At 39.3% G+C, this 15,761-nt stretch overlaps 3 protein-coding genes across 3 annotated transcripts in view; 1 reads left to right on the forward strand and 2 right to left on the reverse strand.

Annotated features, from left to right (window-relative positions):
* Positions 1-2,502, forward strand: part of triob (trio Rho guanine nucleotide exchange factor b) — a 106,929-nt gene extending 104,427 nt beyond the window's left edge. The window contains exon 61 of the mRNA XM_019880019.1: positions 165-2,502. Coding sequence (XP_019735578.1) covers positions 165-580 — 416 coding nt within the window. The 3' untranslated portion in view covers positions 581-2,502. The remainder of the gene's footprint in view (positions 1-164) is intronic.
* A 2,507-nt stretch (positions 2,503-5,009) lies between these two features.
* ccr8.2 (chemokine (C-C motif) receptor 8.2) lies at positions 5,010-9,466 on the reverse strand. The gene is made up of 3 exons (XM_019880107.1): positions 9,258-9,466; positions 8,861-8,897; positions 5,010-7,203 (listed from the first exon to the last, which is right to left on the reverse strand). Exons 2-3 carry the CDS (start codon positions 8,890-8,892, stop codon positions 6,123-6,125), a joined length of 1,113 nt encoding a protein of 370 aa, XP_019735666.1. The 5' UTR covers positions 8,893-8,897; positions 9,258-9,466; the 3' UTR covers positions 5,010-6,122.
* A 44-nt stretch (positions 9,467-9,510) lies between these two features.
* Positions 9,511-14,037, reverse strand: LOC109521950 (C-C chemokine receptor type 4). Its single transcript, XM_019880108.1, has 4 exons — positions 13,770-14,037; positions 12,550-12,716; positions 12,279-12,451; positions 9,511-11,599 (listed from the first exon to the last, which is right to left on the reverse strand). Exons 2-4 carry the CDS (start codon positions 12,710-12,712, stop codon positions 10,901-10,903), a joined length of 1,035 nt encoding a protein of 344 aa, XP_019735667.1. The 5' UTR covers positions 12,713-12,716; positions 13,770-14,037; the 3' UTR covers positions 9,511-10,900.
* Positions 14,038-15,761: the final 1,724 nt, after the last annotated feature.

The following is a 15,761-nucleotide window of genomic DNA, read 5'->3' on the forward strand; positions in this document are numbered from 1 at the left end:
CGTTTGTACGTCTGCACTGTGAGGTCGACGCGCTAACCACTGGACCACCGGGCCGCCCCATACACATACAGTTAATAAATATTCAACACCGACAAGTTATATATCATTAGCCTCTTAACATATTGTCCAATGTCATATTTTGAGAAAAAAAATGTGTCTTGCAGGTGTGTTGACCTACGTCGTGCTCAGCGGCGCGTCGCCTTTCCTGGACGAGAGTCTCGAGGAGACGTGTTTGAACATCTGCCGCCTGGATTTTAGCTTCCCTGACGACTACTTTGAAGGCGTGAGCGCAGCAGCCCGCGACTTTGTTTGCCTGCTGCTGCAGGGGGAGCCCGAGCAACGGCCCTCGGCGAGCGCCTGCCTGCGGGAGCCGTGGCTGCGCCTTCCAGGCGTCGCGAATAGGGACGCCGGGTACGCCGCCTCAAATCGCATGCCGCTTCCGCCGTGCCAGAATCCCGCCTCACATCTGGACACGTCCCGGCTCATTTCGTTCATTGATAGACGGAAACACCAGAATGATGTACGGCCCATCGGGACGTTGAAAGCGTTTCTCCACAGCCGCCTGCTTAACCACGTGTAACCGGAAGTACCCGGGCCGAGAGATGTGCCCTCCCAATCGGGTTGCTGTTCTTCACCCGACTCTGGTGGAATGTTTGGCGTACAGACGTGTGCTTTTTCATGATCCACACTTCCACACTGATGCTATGTTCCCTCACTGATCAACGCGTGTCCTGCTGCTGCTGCTGACTGACTGACTGAATGACATCTGCTGATCAATCCATTGACTCCGCCCCTTCTCCCCTAACCTCGGCATAACCCGTTTATGCCTGCACAAGAAATTGTTGGAATCCGTGAAAGACTTCCAATGCCAACTTAGCGGGCACAAAGTCAAGTTGTCCATTTCTTGCGAGTCATATAGTGTTACATAAAGGAAATAGAATACTGTATAGTCAGTGTGTGTCAGGCTGCTTTTGATTGACCACGGAAGAAGCCTTTTCCTTTGTAAAAAGAGATTACTTTTTGTAAGCAAACCCGTGTACAGTTAGGGAACAAACATGCTAGTGACTTTTGAGGAAAAACAAACGTAGGTCTAATATAAGTTGAAGGGAAAAGCAGAAAAATGTGCAAGCCGCGTGGCGTCCATCAGAGAGGCCGGCTTGTTGTCACAGCAAGGGGAAGACAAGACCAAGTTTTCCACTGCGGTTACTTTGAGTGCAATAGCGCGTGCTGTCCTCTTGCTTGTCTTCGGCCTCAAAGCCGTAGTCCTTTTCAGCACAAGCTCAATGAATGAAATTTTCAAGACAAAGCTTCTTAGATCCCCGCCTTACTTGTAAATAAATTCTTCTCGCTTTTTCATTTGTCATTTTTGAACAGTCTTTTTGCCACTGAACAAAGACGTATTTCATTTACTGCATATTAGTGACAAAGAGATGATGCACTAAATTAGAAAAATGCACTCATTTTATGGCGGTTTCCATGTGCAATGTTGCAGCTTGAATATTTGAGCAACTATTTATGACAATTTGTTTTGTAATTGTAGTCTTTCAAGGAAATAAAGGCATGTACGTAACTGGTACCGCAATAGACGTCAGTTTTGTGTTAACTCTTTGTTTTAAGTTCAGTACTAATATCTGCTAAACCCCAGCTGAATGATAGCTTTGGCAACAATGTAAAATGTGTATCTATTAAAAAGAGAATCGGGCACTTATGCATTTCTTTTGTCATTGTTTGTTTCCATAATAATACCAAAGTTTTGTATTTTTTTTCCTGTGTTATAATTTTTCGTGTTAACTTATAGAGAGCACAGTGAACCCAGATATTTAAGAGTTTACATTCATGACATTTTATTTATTATTTCCTGAGAATGTTTGATGATTTCATTGCTGCGTTAAGGCGGGACTTCATTTGCTTGCTTTATGTTCGTATCCTTGACCAATCTAGCATGAGTTTAGCATGGGGTGCCTCATGCACTTAGGAGACATTTCCTTTTGTGTTATGTCCTCTTGTTTATTTAGCTGTCGAGGGTGCTTGCTAAAACGTGGTGGATACAGCGGAAACACTTTCTAATTTCATTGGAAGGGTTATGTCAACTAATCTGAAATGTTTTCATGTCATTTTTATTTGTCTTTGTGCGTCTGGGTTTCCCTCCCAAAATATGTTGAGCTCATGATGTAAAAGCCGCTATTCAGCAAAATACGTTGTAAGTAATTAAAAGCCTTTGTGAGCCCCTCATCCGCCTCTTGCTTGTGATGTAAAGATGTACAGAGAGGGGCGGAAAGCATTTTGCCTCCAGCCAGGATGTAAACCTTCGAGAGTGACTGTTTCATATTTGATATACACTAACAACACTGACTGCGGCAATGTCAAATTGAATGTTGTATGACTTCATTTTTACTTTTGCATGTATATTCCTCTGTACAGAAGACTGTGTTTACATGTTACATGTAAGTGTAAATATTTTAGTTTGTGGTGTTATTTTGCCATTAAACGTTTGAAGAGCAACGGTTGTCTCTTTTGATAAATCCCTCAGTGCAAAGACCAGACACAAAGTTTGTGTCCGGCTTTACTTACCTGTGTGTTTGTGACAAACACATAGGTAAGTAAAGCCAACACAAACACAACAGGTGTGGGATTTCACACAAAAAGGCAGCAGCAATAAAAGTGCATAAGTTATTGAAAAACAAAACATTTCAAAAGTGTGTTGTTGTTTTTTTAATGAAAGTTTGATTCTAATGAATGAAGGACTTTTTTATTTGAATATGTTAAAATAAAAACTAAACACAGAAAATTAAACTAACAAAATAGAATTTTGAATAAAATTAGATTGTATATATTCTAAAAAGAGTAGGAAGTAGATTTTTTTTACTCCTACATCTTCCTTACCCTTTCACAATATACAAAGTAGTACTATAGTCTGTAACAATACTAGCTTTATATATATATATATACACACACACACACACACACACACACATAGTATGTTTGTATACACCCTTAATACCTATTGTTGTTGGTAAATTGTATTTGTAGAACACTATACTGTATTTGTTTTCAACAGGATTTTGTGACATCCCGTTGAAAATTTCAAGTTCTCATTTTGAGAAATTGTGTCTTGTGCTTCCATTTTTCCTGTGGTGACAGCACTTCTGTCTCACATTCAAGATGTTCTGGGTTTGAAATCTTGCCTTTCGTTCTGACCCTTATTGTATTGGTTCTCTCCAGGTAATCCGGTTAGCACTCACACGCCACAGTGGATGTATGAATGTAAGTGAATGGTCGTGTTGTCTACACGTGCTCTGTGACTGACTGGTTACCAGTCCAGTAAGGGGTTCAAATAGTTTGGGATTTTTCATTGTAGTTATTTTTTGTTTTGAAATTCAGACAGTTTTAAGTATTTTTTAAGAGCAAGTTGGGGTTTTTTTGGGGTTTTTTTATTGCTTAGTTTTACTTTATTTCTACATGTATGGAGTATTTTTCGGGGGAAAGATTTTAAAATGGGTCACCAAGTATGTAAAGTAAACGACAATTCTCAAACAACTGTTTGACCTTCTTTCTTCTGTATCTCGGGATGTACAGCAACACCAAAAGGAAACTCAAAAGCTTGCGTATATTAGTTGACATTGACAAAAACATCGGACATTTGTGCAATAATTATGGATAGTATGATGTAGCTTCAGTTGCTTTTTCATTTTTAAGTATTTTTGTTTTTACTTCATTTTGTTTTCAACTTTAGCTTGAGTTATTTTGTTAGTTTTCATTCATTACAATAACTTTGGTTCGGTATGGACCACACCTCTTGGCCTGCCAGGAATATGCCTGAGCTTGTGACTGTCTTTCTGCACAGATACAAAACTTAACTTGCAGGTCTGCGTTGCAGTAAGTGATGCAAAAGAAATATACTTGCATAAAATATTTTTTTTTCTCTTTCTGCTGCGGTTTCCTTTGTTTGCGTAAAGCAGCAGATGCAGACAAAGGTGCAATGACACGTTTTGGTGCACAATTCATGCAGCTGGATGCTGCGGCGAATTTTACCATGACTTGCACATTGAAATTGGGTTTGTATGTATGAGTGTTTCACTGCAGCAATTTCCTGTCATGGCTGAGGATTGCACAAATGTTACCCTTGTGAAATATTCAGCTTCATCAAGCAAATTAGACAAAAACTATTCCATTATAAAGACACTTTTTGCAAAAGTAAAGCCAACACAAACACAACAGGTGTGGGATTTCACACAAAAAGGCAGCAGCAATAAAAGTGCATAAGTTATTGAAAAACAAAACATTTCAAAAGTGTGTTGTTGTTTTTTTAATGAAAGTTTGATTCTAATGAATGAAGGACTTTTTTATTTGAATATGTTAAAATAAAAACTAAACACAGAAAATTAAACTAACAAAATAGAATTTTGAATAAAATTAGATTGTATATATTCTAAAAAGAGTAGGAAGTAGATTTTTTTTACTCCTACATCTTCCTTACCCTTTCACAATATACAAAGTAGTACTATAGTCTGTAACAATACTAGCTTTATATATATATATATACACACACACACACACACACACACACATAGTATGTTTGTATACACCCTTAATACCTATTGTTGTTGGTAAATTGTATTTGTAGAACACTATACTGTATTTGTTTTCAACAGGATTTTGTGACATCCCGTTGAAAATTTCAAGTTCTCATTTTGAGAAATTGTGTCTTGTGCTTCCATTTTTCCTGTGGTGACAGCACTTCTGTCTCACATTCAAGATGTTCTGGGTTTGAAATCTTGCCTTTCGTTCTGACCCTTATTGTATTGGTTCTCTCCAGGTAATCCGGTTAGCACTCACACGCCACAGTGGATGTATGAATGTAAGTGAATGGTCGTGTTGTCTACACGTGCTCTGTGACTGACTGGTTACCAGTCCAGTAAGGGGTTCAAATAGTTTGGGATTTTTCATTGTAGTTATTTTTTGTTTTGAAATTCAGACAGTTTTAAGTATTTTTTAAGAGCAAGTTGGGGTTTTTTTGGGGTTTTTTTATTGCTTAGTTTTACTTTATTTCTACATGTATGGAGTATTTTTCGGGGGAAAGATTTTAAAATGGGTCACCAAGTATGTAAAGTAAACGACAATTCTCAAACAACTGTTTGACCTTCTTTCTTCTGTATCTCGGGATGTACAGCAACACCAAAAGGAAACTCAAAAGCTTGCGTATATTAGTTGACATTGACAAAAACATCGGACATTTGTGCAATAATTATGGATAGTATGATGTAGCTTCAGTTGCTTTTTCATTTTTAAGTATTTTTGTTTTTACTTCATTTTGTTTTCAACTTTAGCTTGAGTTATTTTGTTAGTTTTCATTCATTACAATAACTTTGGTTCGGTATGGACCACACCTCTTGGCCTGCCAGGAATATGCCTGAGCTTGTGACTGTCTTTCTGCACAGATACAAAACTTAACTTGCAGGTCTGCGTTGCAGTAAGTGATGCAAAAGAAATATACTTGCATAAAATATTTTTTTTTCTCTTTCTGCTGCGGTTTCCTTTGTTTGCGTAAAGCAGCAGATGCAGACAAAGGTGCAATGACACGTTTTGGTGCACAATTCATGCAGCTGGATGCTGCGGCGAATTTTACCATGACTTGCACATTGAAATTGGGTTTGTATGTATGAGTGTTTCACTGCAGCAATTTCCTGTCATGGCTGAGGATTGCACAAATGTTACCCTTGTGAAATATTCAGCTTCATCAAGCAAATTAGACAAAAACTATTCCATTATAAAGACACTTTTTGCAAAACAAAATTGAATGCTTGCTGGCTACTTCAATAATACTTGTGCATCATTAGCATAATCTAAATCCATTACAGGAGCTACTAACTACATGAAACAATCTTTAAAATAAAAACTTTGATGATGCCCAATTGTGACAAAAGGTATTCACGTGCGTGTTCATACATGATTCAGTCCTTGTATTAAGTTTCATTATTTTGTGGAGGTGGTCCTCAAGGCTGGTTGGGTATAAACTTAAAAACGTACAACTCTGTAGGATGAAAATCTGCTGGTTGAACACGTCGAACCGAATAATACAGGTAAAAGAAGAGAAATGTTCCAAAATTGAAGGACGGCCCGATTCACACAGCAGTGCTCCTCTCATCCAGGCTGGTGGTTTGGGAGATGTTGGACCTGCTGATCTGTTGCTGACGTGTGAAGACCTTCACAAGCTGGCACAGACCACATGGAGTCCTGTGGATCAACCTGAGCAGGTTCCTTCGGAACTTCTGCCCCACAAACACATACAACACGGGGTTGAGGCAGCTGTGGAGGTAAGCGAAGACCTCCGTGATTTGTAGAGTCAATCTGATGACTTTGCTGCTGTTGCACTCTGTGTAGACTTGCAACATCTCCAGGGCTCTGAACAATGACGCCACATTGTAGGGCACCCAGCATATGAAGAAGACGGCCACCACAATGACCACCAACAGGATGGTCTGTCTTTTCGAGGACTGGCTGGAAAGCAGACGCCTGATGATTTGCGAGTAGCAAAAAGCCATGATGAACATGGGAATGATTAAGCCTAAAATGTTCATTTTCAAGATGCCAAAAACCCGCCAGAAGTGAATGTCGGCATTGTCCAAGGTGGGTGTGGGATACACAGGGTAGCAGAAGGTGGAGTTCATGCGGCCAGGCATCTCTTTTAGGTAGATGACTTCAGGAAAAGAGGCCAAAAACCCAGCGACCCAAGTGATAACTGCGACAATAATACCGAGGGAGCGAGTGCGTGCCCTCATGGTGTAAATTGCGTGCACGATTGCCAAATACCTGTCGATGCTCATTACCACGATGAAAAAAATGCTGCCATAGAAAACTATGTGGTAAATCCCCAGGAACACTTTGCACAGGGTGTCCCCAAAAATCCACTGGTCCCTCGCTTGGTAGGCCAGGAAGGGAAGGGAGCAGACCAGCAAGAGGTCAGCGATGGCCAAATTCAGGAGGCACACGTCCGTCATGTTGCAAAACCGCACTCCACAGACAAGGACCCAGACAACCAGAGAGTTCCCCAGAAGGCCCATGAGGAAGAATATACAGTAGACAGGTGGAATGAAAGATGCTCCGTGTCTGTCGTAAACACACGTCCCAAAGTCGCCATCAGGCAAAAAACTGTAGTCCGCGTAATCCAATGTCGTGTTTTCGCCAATGGCTGTTGAAGTAGGTCTAAAGGAAGCAAAATGACGAATATTAACACATATTACTCTAAATATTTACCTCGTCACTGAATGTGCTAATGTAGAATCTCGCTCAAGGATGGTCGACTGGCAGCCCTGTCTGAGTGGCCCTTTGATTAATTTTCAACTTTTTCTGTTTGTGTTGGGGGGAGACTATGAACATCTTTTCTCTACCAGAGTGGACCCCGGCATACTTATTTGCAAACCTCAATTTTCCGTGGAAAATGTATATGGGATGTTTATCAGCATTTTTTGAAGAGTTTCTTTTAGGTGTCCAAAAAAAATGCATTTCATTGGGCATCAAATTATAGACAGCTTTTCACAAAATAGCGAGGGTCCACTACGAGAGGGCAGGCTTGGCTCAACTGCACTTATACTGCCCTTAACTACAGCATCCATCCATCCATTTTCAACACCGCTTATCCTGAACAGTTGCTGGAGCCTATCCTAGCTGACTTCGGGAGGAAGGCAGATCTCACCCTGAATCGATCGCCAGTCAGTCGCAGGGCACATATAGAGACAAACGACCACTCACTCCCACATTCACACCATCACTGAGTGGCAACTGATCCTATGCTGCCCACATAATAGTCTGGCGTATGTACCACTAACTCCATCAGTGACAATTTACTACAACATGAATCTGCCTAATATTTTAAAGTTTTGGCCTACAGATTATTTTAAAACAGATAGTTGTACATTTGGCTTCTTAAGTGGTCATATTTAGTTTGCAATACATGTACACTGTTTCACTTTCATAATTTGTCGTTGGTTGATTAAATATTGCTCACTGTCACAGTAAAAAAAACACAAGGGTGTCATGATCTGTACTTGAACTTATTGTTGTTGTTAATGCATTTCGTTTTGTTGCATGTTTTATGTCTCGTTTTATTGTGAATTGTGTCCTGTCTTGCTCGTTGTTTTGGGTTTTTTTTTTTTTCCCACTGTGCGGGTCAACCTGGTCCCTTATGTCGACCATTCAGCTTCCTCAGCGGCTCATCTTTTGTCCAGGTGTTCCTCGTTGTCTCATCAGTTTGATTGTATTTAGTTCCCTGGTTTATTTCACTCCTTGTTAGATCATTGTTTGTTCCTGTCAGTCGTCATATCACCGTGTCATTGTTCGTTAGTTACTGGGAATCTGTTTTTGGGAATTTTGAGGTGTTTCAAATTTGATACTTTTTGAGGGCACTCCTGCCTTGTTTCCCTGAATGTGAGTCCTTATTAGTCCAAACCCCATACCCGAAACGAAGAGTGATCATTTGGTATTTTGAATTAATATAATCATCAACTCGAAACCAACACACGTAAATTCCTAATGGAATATTTCATCCGCCGGGAAGCGCTCGAAGAAGTGGCTGGGGAGAGGGAAGTCTGGGCTTCCCTCCTAAAGCTGCTGCCCCCACGACCCGACCCCGGCTAAGCGGTGGAAAATGGATGGATGGATGGATATTTCATCCATCAAAGCATGGTATGTGTTTGTTAGAAATTCCCCAAAAGTGCACACTTTCCTACTAACTGACAATACTGACATGTTTAAAGGTACAGTACAAGTCTGAAGGATATCATTTTAGTCCAACAACTAAGTTGATTCAAAGACTTGTAAAGAGTGTCATCAGAACAACATTTTATTTCTGCACTTTTCTTACCTTGTTAATTCCACTGGAAGGAGTTTGGCCATGGTTGCTGTAAAATATAAAATCAAAACTTGCTTTCTGGAGTTATATAAAACATCTGTCTTATTAAAATTTAATTTTCAATGAAAAAAATGTTTTAAAAAAATAGCATAAAGAGAAGCTTGGAATTAAATAGTAATATTTAATACAGTGACGCTAATGTATTTGTAGTACAGATAACTCATTTATTTTTTAATAAAATAGGCAGGGAAGATAGATGAAATTAGATAAAATATTTGTTCAAACCGATCGTCTTTGCATTGTATGTGCAGAATACCATCTGTGTTTTTCAGCTGTACAGTGGTGTTTGGTATGTTGACCTGCTGATAATTCATATATTATGAAAAAACAAAAAAGAATCAAACGTTACCTTCCAGTGGTATGAAGATGAGATGTGGCTGGTAATCCTAGATTGATAACATTGGTCAGTGAATGGTCACCCCCAAATAGCTGCTAACTGTGGTTGCCAGCTATATTGTTCTTGAGAAATGAGGGGGCTATCTTTTTTTTATTGCAATACTTCCTGGAGATGCTTTCAAATATATAGAGCCACAAGTCAGTGGTTGCGACATGAAAAAAAAAATACAAGCTGTTGCAGCAAGTGCACACTGCTCGATACTCGAGTAGCGCCGCGCGACGCTTTGTGGCATTTTCACAAGTGTTGTGGTGACACTTGCTTGCCGAGACTTGCTGCACCTGTTGTTGGGGCACCATGACTGTTCTATGAATAAAAGGTTAAACAGATGAAAAACCTGATTAAATCAGTCTTGGTGAGCCTTGAGTTTGATTTTGAAGATTAGATGTGAATAACTTGGATTCAAACACACACACAGGACGCAATACAGTTCTTATGATGTGCACATTTATTCCCGAAATCTACATGGGAATTGGAAGAAGTATGTCACAAAGAAAACTATCTATGGGGGGGAACAGGAATTTATGAGGATTTAATAGGGTAAAATCAAACAATAAAAGAAACTAAAAATGAGAGGACAAACGAAAGACTCATGATGTTAACCACTTCAACTCAATTTGAGCACCAACCTATACACAATCTGGGAAATTCCGCATACAAAGTATGTTGCACCCACAGTTTGTTGCACCCACAGTTTGTTTAAGAAGATGTGGAGAGTTTGCCCTGACTTGACTCTCGCAGTCAGAAGCCAAATCGAATGAACAACCCTTCATACTCACATTCACACTTTCTACAGGGTGACCGGGTTCCATAAACAAAACACGATGACTGAACTGACAGGTGATAGGTTTAAGCAGTCTACCATGCCTTTATAATACGGTGTAAAAAAAAATGTCATATGCATATTCTGATACATCTTCATTGTCATAGCAGGGAGAAGTTGATTAGCAAATGCAAATGGCTATTTGATATGTAATGTGGGAATGTTGCCGTATTAATTGTTATAATGTGCAAATCAAACAATGGTCAACTAAGGTTAATAATATGTTACATCAAGGGATCAAAAAAAAAGGAATAGGATTTTTATTGTTGACTAAAAGAAGGAAAAACAGTTGGTTGGATGTACATACTGAACAACAAATTAAAAAAACAGGCAAGGATGAAGCCAATTTAGACATGAAGTCGAATGAGTACTTTTAATCGCTACAAATGATGAATAATAGTTAAGACCACTACTCCATGACCCCAAGAACAGAAATGCTGTATTTAACTGGGGACTTTCTGAAGATTAGGAGACCATGTTGAGACTAATCGCTCCGAAGCAAGTTACCAACTTAACAGCGCACTGTGCTAAATGACTGAGGCTGGCCAACTGATGCCTTATTTCAAGACAGTAACACCTATTTTTGTGCCCAGTGCAATTTTCATACAAAGTGCAGTCTTACTGTGTGCGTGGGTAGAATTTTCTTTCTTTTGGTATATTTGTAGGCGTGTGCAGTTAGAAAGGGGCAGTTTTAAATCAACGATTAATTGCACACTATGTTACACTCTTCTGAATCAGCTAATCTCCGTTCTACCGATTCCAAGTCTCTAGTTTCCTAATGGGATCTTAGATGTGTGTTGGAAGTTTCTTTCTCAGAGTTGTCTCGCTGACTGACAGAGCCTCTGCTCTTGTACCAGTATCTGGAGAACAAATTCCCCAAAGGCTTCCGAAATTTCTCCCCGACGAGTGCATAAATGACTGGATTTACACAGCAGTGTGACAGTGCAATGACCTCAGACCAAGTCATAGCCAATCTGATTGTAGTTGATGCTTTGTAGGTGTTGAACATTTCAAACAGTTGCAGTGTCTGAAGGAAAACTACAGCATTGTAGGGGACCCAGCACACGACAAACACACAGACGATGATGAATATCAATTTCACAGCTCGACCCTTGTTTGAGTTCCTCGTCTTGGACAGCACAAGCAGGATCTTCACATAACAAAAAATCTGGATAGGTAGACACAGGAAAAGACTCACTGTGTTCTCACTGAAGTTTCGGAGCATTTTCCAAAACTGCTGACTTTCCTCTGGATAAACCGGCTGGCAACTCAAGGAGTTGTTGTGACTCATTTCAACAGAGGAAAATATCACCTGTGGAGTTGCCATTGCGAGGGATACAACCCAGATAGCGATGCTGGCAGACAAGCCATAGCCAAGGGTCCTGGCTTGCATGGTTGCCACAGCGTGGACGATGGCCAGGTAGCGGTCCACACTCATCAAGGTCACAAACAAAGTCCCACTGTAAAATCCCAACTGTTCAGGGGAGAAGAGGTTGACACAAAATGCATATGAAGTTAGTGTGGCCCCATGAGTAGTCTACATGTATCACTTAGGGACAGCTCAATAGTAGCAAATACACACAATTCTGTTTCTTGTTTTAGCATTGTGCTCTCTGGGTTCATTATCTTGCTGCATAGTCAGGTATGTCCTTGAATAGTTGGGTTCCATCTTGCATCTTGCACATCCAAGCCACAGTCACATTTTTTTTTTACAGAATATTTTTAGGGGCTCATGACAGATCATTACTTCGTCCTAACATTAGCCTTTCACATTGGGAAAGGTCAATGTTTGCCTCACCAGCGTGTCATAGTATACCGGTACTGTATTTTTGGTTCATCTCTCAATTTTTTGCAAACTTCATTCTTGCCCTCCGATTGTTTGTGCTAACGAGAAGTTTGCATCTTCTGCAAGTGTCAGAATGCTACTAATGATTATTTTAAGAATTGATTCATCTGTGATTTTTTTTTATTTATAATTGGAAAAACATCTCTTTATTACAAACAGTGCATTATTTCAAATTGATTATGATACAGTTACTAGTTTGGTCCCTAACATGACAAAAAATTCGAATAAAAATGCTGATCATTGCTTTCCGAAGTAAAAGCAGATGCTTGCAAAGGTAATCAGTTTCTGTACCGGAATGAGTTCTCACCTGATAGACTCCCGTCGTGATTTTGCATACGGCAAGATTCTGAGAATTGTAGGCCCACAGGATGAGGGACAAAGCCAGAGTAAGGTCTGAGAGAGCCAAGTTGAGCAGACAAATGTCAGTCAATGTCTTCATCTTGATGTAGCGGTGGAGAATCCAGAGCACAGTGGTGTTGCCTATCAGACAACACATTTCTCGGCATGTTTCTGAGTTGCTTTTTGAAAAACTATTGAGAACTTTAACAGCAAAGGTGTGTTACAGTTTCTGAACATACCAAGCAAACCAAGAAAAAACAGCATGCAAAGGACAATCCGCAGGGCCATGAATCCTTTCGATATCTGTGGACTCTCTTCCCCAAACCGCGAGGAATTTGGACCATCATATTCATAATCATACATGTCCGTGTAAATAAATGTCTCGTTCTTTGTTGCATCCATAAATCTGTGCAAGCAGACACAAAACAAGAAAGGACTTCATTTGAGGACAGCAAAATAATCTCTATTTTTGGAGATTCAAAAACAATGTGAGTCAACTTAAAATACACCCAAATGATCAAAAATTAAAGAAGTCAACAACGGAAGTTCAATCACTCCTTTTTAAACAATGTTCTTTGTACTATTTTTCTTGTGAAGTAACTTATTCTATCCTGGAGAGATCATTTTATGAAGGATATCCCTGAACTGAACCTTTTCTGTCTCCTACCATGACCTATTTTTCGGATAATATTTATTCCATGTACATGTTCGATAAAGTCGTCACATACATTATTTTTCAAAATTGTAAATTCATATGAAGAATAACAAACGTGAAACGGCCTTTGCGATACTAAATGTTAAAAAGGCAACGCCTGCATTTTCTGTGCAAGTCCTCATGCTTTTGTGAAGCCCAGAATTATACATTGAGTAGATAAATAATGAATTCAATTTGTATTTTTTAAAATTGTTGGGGGGTTTTTGTCTTTTGCATTACGCGATTTCTGCCTTAAATGTGTGTAAATGTATTCTGAGTAAATTCACAGCTCAAGCTGTACTTTCCTGCTCTTTACAATTGACTTTCATGATGATTATGATGTGAGTCATCACTGAGAGACTTTTGCAAAGAGGCAGAGTCTGTAAAACTTGAAATAACTGGAGTAACATTCTTTCCATTCACTGTCGATTATCTTCTGATGAACTGTTGATATACACTTTGATATGGTCTGCTTGATTTGACATGCAGAACCGACATCTGAATGTAGCGGTAAACCACTTGTGCATTTACAAATCTACACTCACGTGGTCTTTGTTTTTGTAATTCACTTTAAATGCCCCTCAGCCACAAAAGTGACACCCATTCGACCCCCACTTCCTGTTGCAAATATTGTTAAACACACGCGCGCGCGCACACACACACACACACACACACACACACACACACACACACACACACACACACACACACACACACACACACACACAGTCTTTCAGGTTTTAATCAAAGTAAAAAGTAAATTACCACATTCTCTGATGAAATCGGTGCTCCTTGTCGTCTCCTCTGTGCCGTGTCAGATTTGGATGTCCTGTTATTGTGCCTTTCTAGCTGTTTCGAGTCAAATCCTGTGGCAAAGCTGTTTTCTGGTAAAAGCCAAGTGAAGGTGTTGTTTCCGACTGCTGCACAGAGGTAATGTGTGGTTTTCTAAGAAATGTCCCTTTGTGTGTCAAACATGACGAAAGAAAGCAAATCAGAAGCCTATTATCAGTGTTTTACACTTACCCATTTTTCTTTCAGAAACAGGAAACACCCACACACTTTTTTTATATACAGTATCTATGGATTTTTGGTGGTCGCTTGTAATAATCTGTTTTCAACATTTACTCTTCTGAAGTGAATTCGTTCTTTTAAATTCTTGTTTTGTTGTGATATATGGAAGAATCATTGTTGTTTGTTTGCCTTCGTGTGCACACAGTTAAGTTAAAGGAGTGTGTGCCTCAGCCAAAATCCATTAGCAAATGTTTTTCTTGTGAAATGTAAAGTAACGTAAATCAGTGCTTTCCAAACTGTTTTTAACATGTATCATCTGAAAAATACTTTCCTGTCCAAGTATCACCACCATGACCACCATACAGTAGCATCAAAAAAAGGTATATCATACTGTAGGTGTATCGCTTCTCCTCACTGGGGTCTGAGGCGATCCCAGCTGACTCTAGCTGAGAGGCAATTCACGCTCACATCCAAACCTCACGACTATTTAGATCAGAGGTGTCTAACTCATTTTTTGTCACAGGCCACATTGTGTTTGACTTGGACACAGTTTGACTTGGAGGGCCGTTATGAATTTTGGGAAACTATTATAAATGTTTAATCACCTCCACATATTATATACACAGAGCGCAACAAATGCATGGATAACTAGTTTTAAAATCAGAAGTCAAGAATAATAACTGTTATTGTGGATTACATATGACAATTTGAAGTTTTGGTTCAAACTTTAGCAAGCATCATGGAACATGCTTGATTTGCTTTCGCGGGTCACAAAAAATGATGTGGCAGGCCAGATCTGGCCCCCGGGCCTTGATTTTGACACCTGTGATTTAGATTATCCAATTAACCTGCCAAGCATTTTGTGGAAATGTGAGAGGAAACTGAAGTTCAACCCACACAGGCACAGGGAGAAAATGCAAACTCCACAAAAGTAGGCTGGAGCCTGGATTTGAATTCAGAACATCTGCCCCATTACATCACATTAAATTAAAAATGAAATGTGGGTTTTTTGAGTTTTGCTTGCATGGTTGAGGGGGTTCAGATCAAGATATACCACTAATATTTTTCCAATGTGAGCTTGTAAAACCCTCAGATTTTTTTTGTGAGAAAGGGTGATGCAAATAAAGTTGACTTGACTGGACGTCTTGGGTTAAGCACCTGTCAATCACAGCATAATTGTGACTAGTGAATTTCAAACTAGCTTTGTGAAAGTCAGCTATGTGAACCATTCCACAGCTTTTGCCAGAATCCTGTCGTTTTGCTTCATTTGTCTTAAATGTTCAGATATCTTGAGAGAGCACTACATAGTTTGTAACATTTACTCTTCAATAAAATACAATGAATTACACACATTTTTCACATCACGTTGAAGAATTCTGTATTGAAGGTGTTATGATGCACATAATACTATTGATATTGATAATATCGGTGCTTCAAAAAAAAATGTCAAACTCTTCATGCGTGGAGGCAAAACATTTAATATGAACCCAGTTCTTTGGAAAACTACAATAGTACAACAAATGATCTGATAACAAACTATTCATGATTAATGTATACATATAGAAGTTTATGCGATTGAAAACACATTTGACAAATTAATCAAACAACATGCATAGGCTCAATTGTTGGTAAGGTTTTTCTGCAAAAGAAAAAAAAAACAATCCATAATGGTCACTGAAAAAAACCTGACAATTATAATACAATACAATCCAATACAACTTTATTTGTACAGCGCATTTCACGACA

The sequence above is a fragment of the Hippocampus comes genome, unplaced genomic scaffold (genome assembly GCF_001891065.2).
Source record: "Hippocampus comes isolate QL1 unplaced genomic scaffold, H_comes_QL1_v1.1 scaffold135, whole genome shotgun sequence".
Classification (NCBI taxonomy): Eukaryota; Metazoa; Chordata; class Actinopteri; order Syngnathiformes; family Syngnathidae; genus Hippocampus; species Hippocampus comes.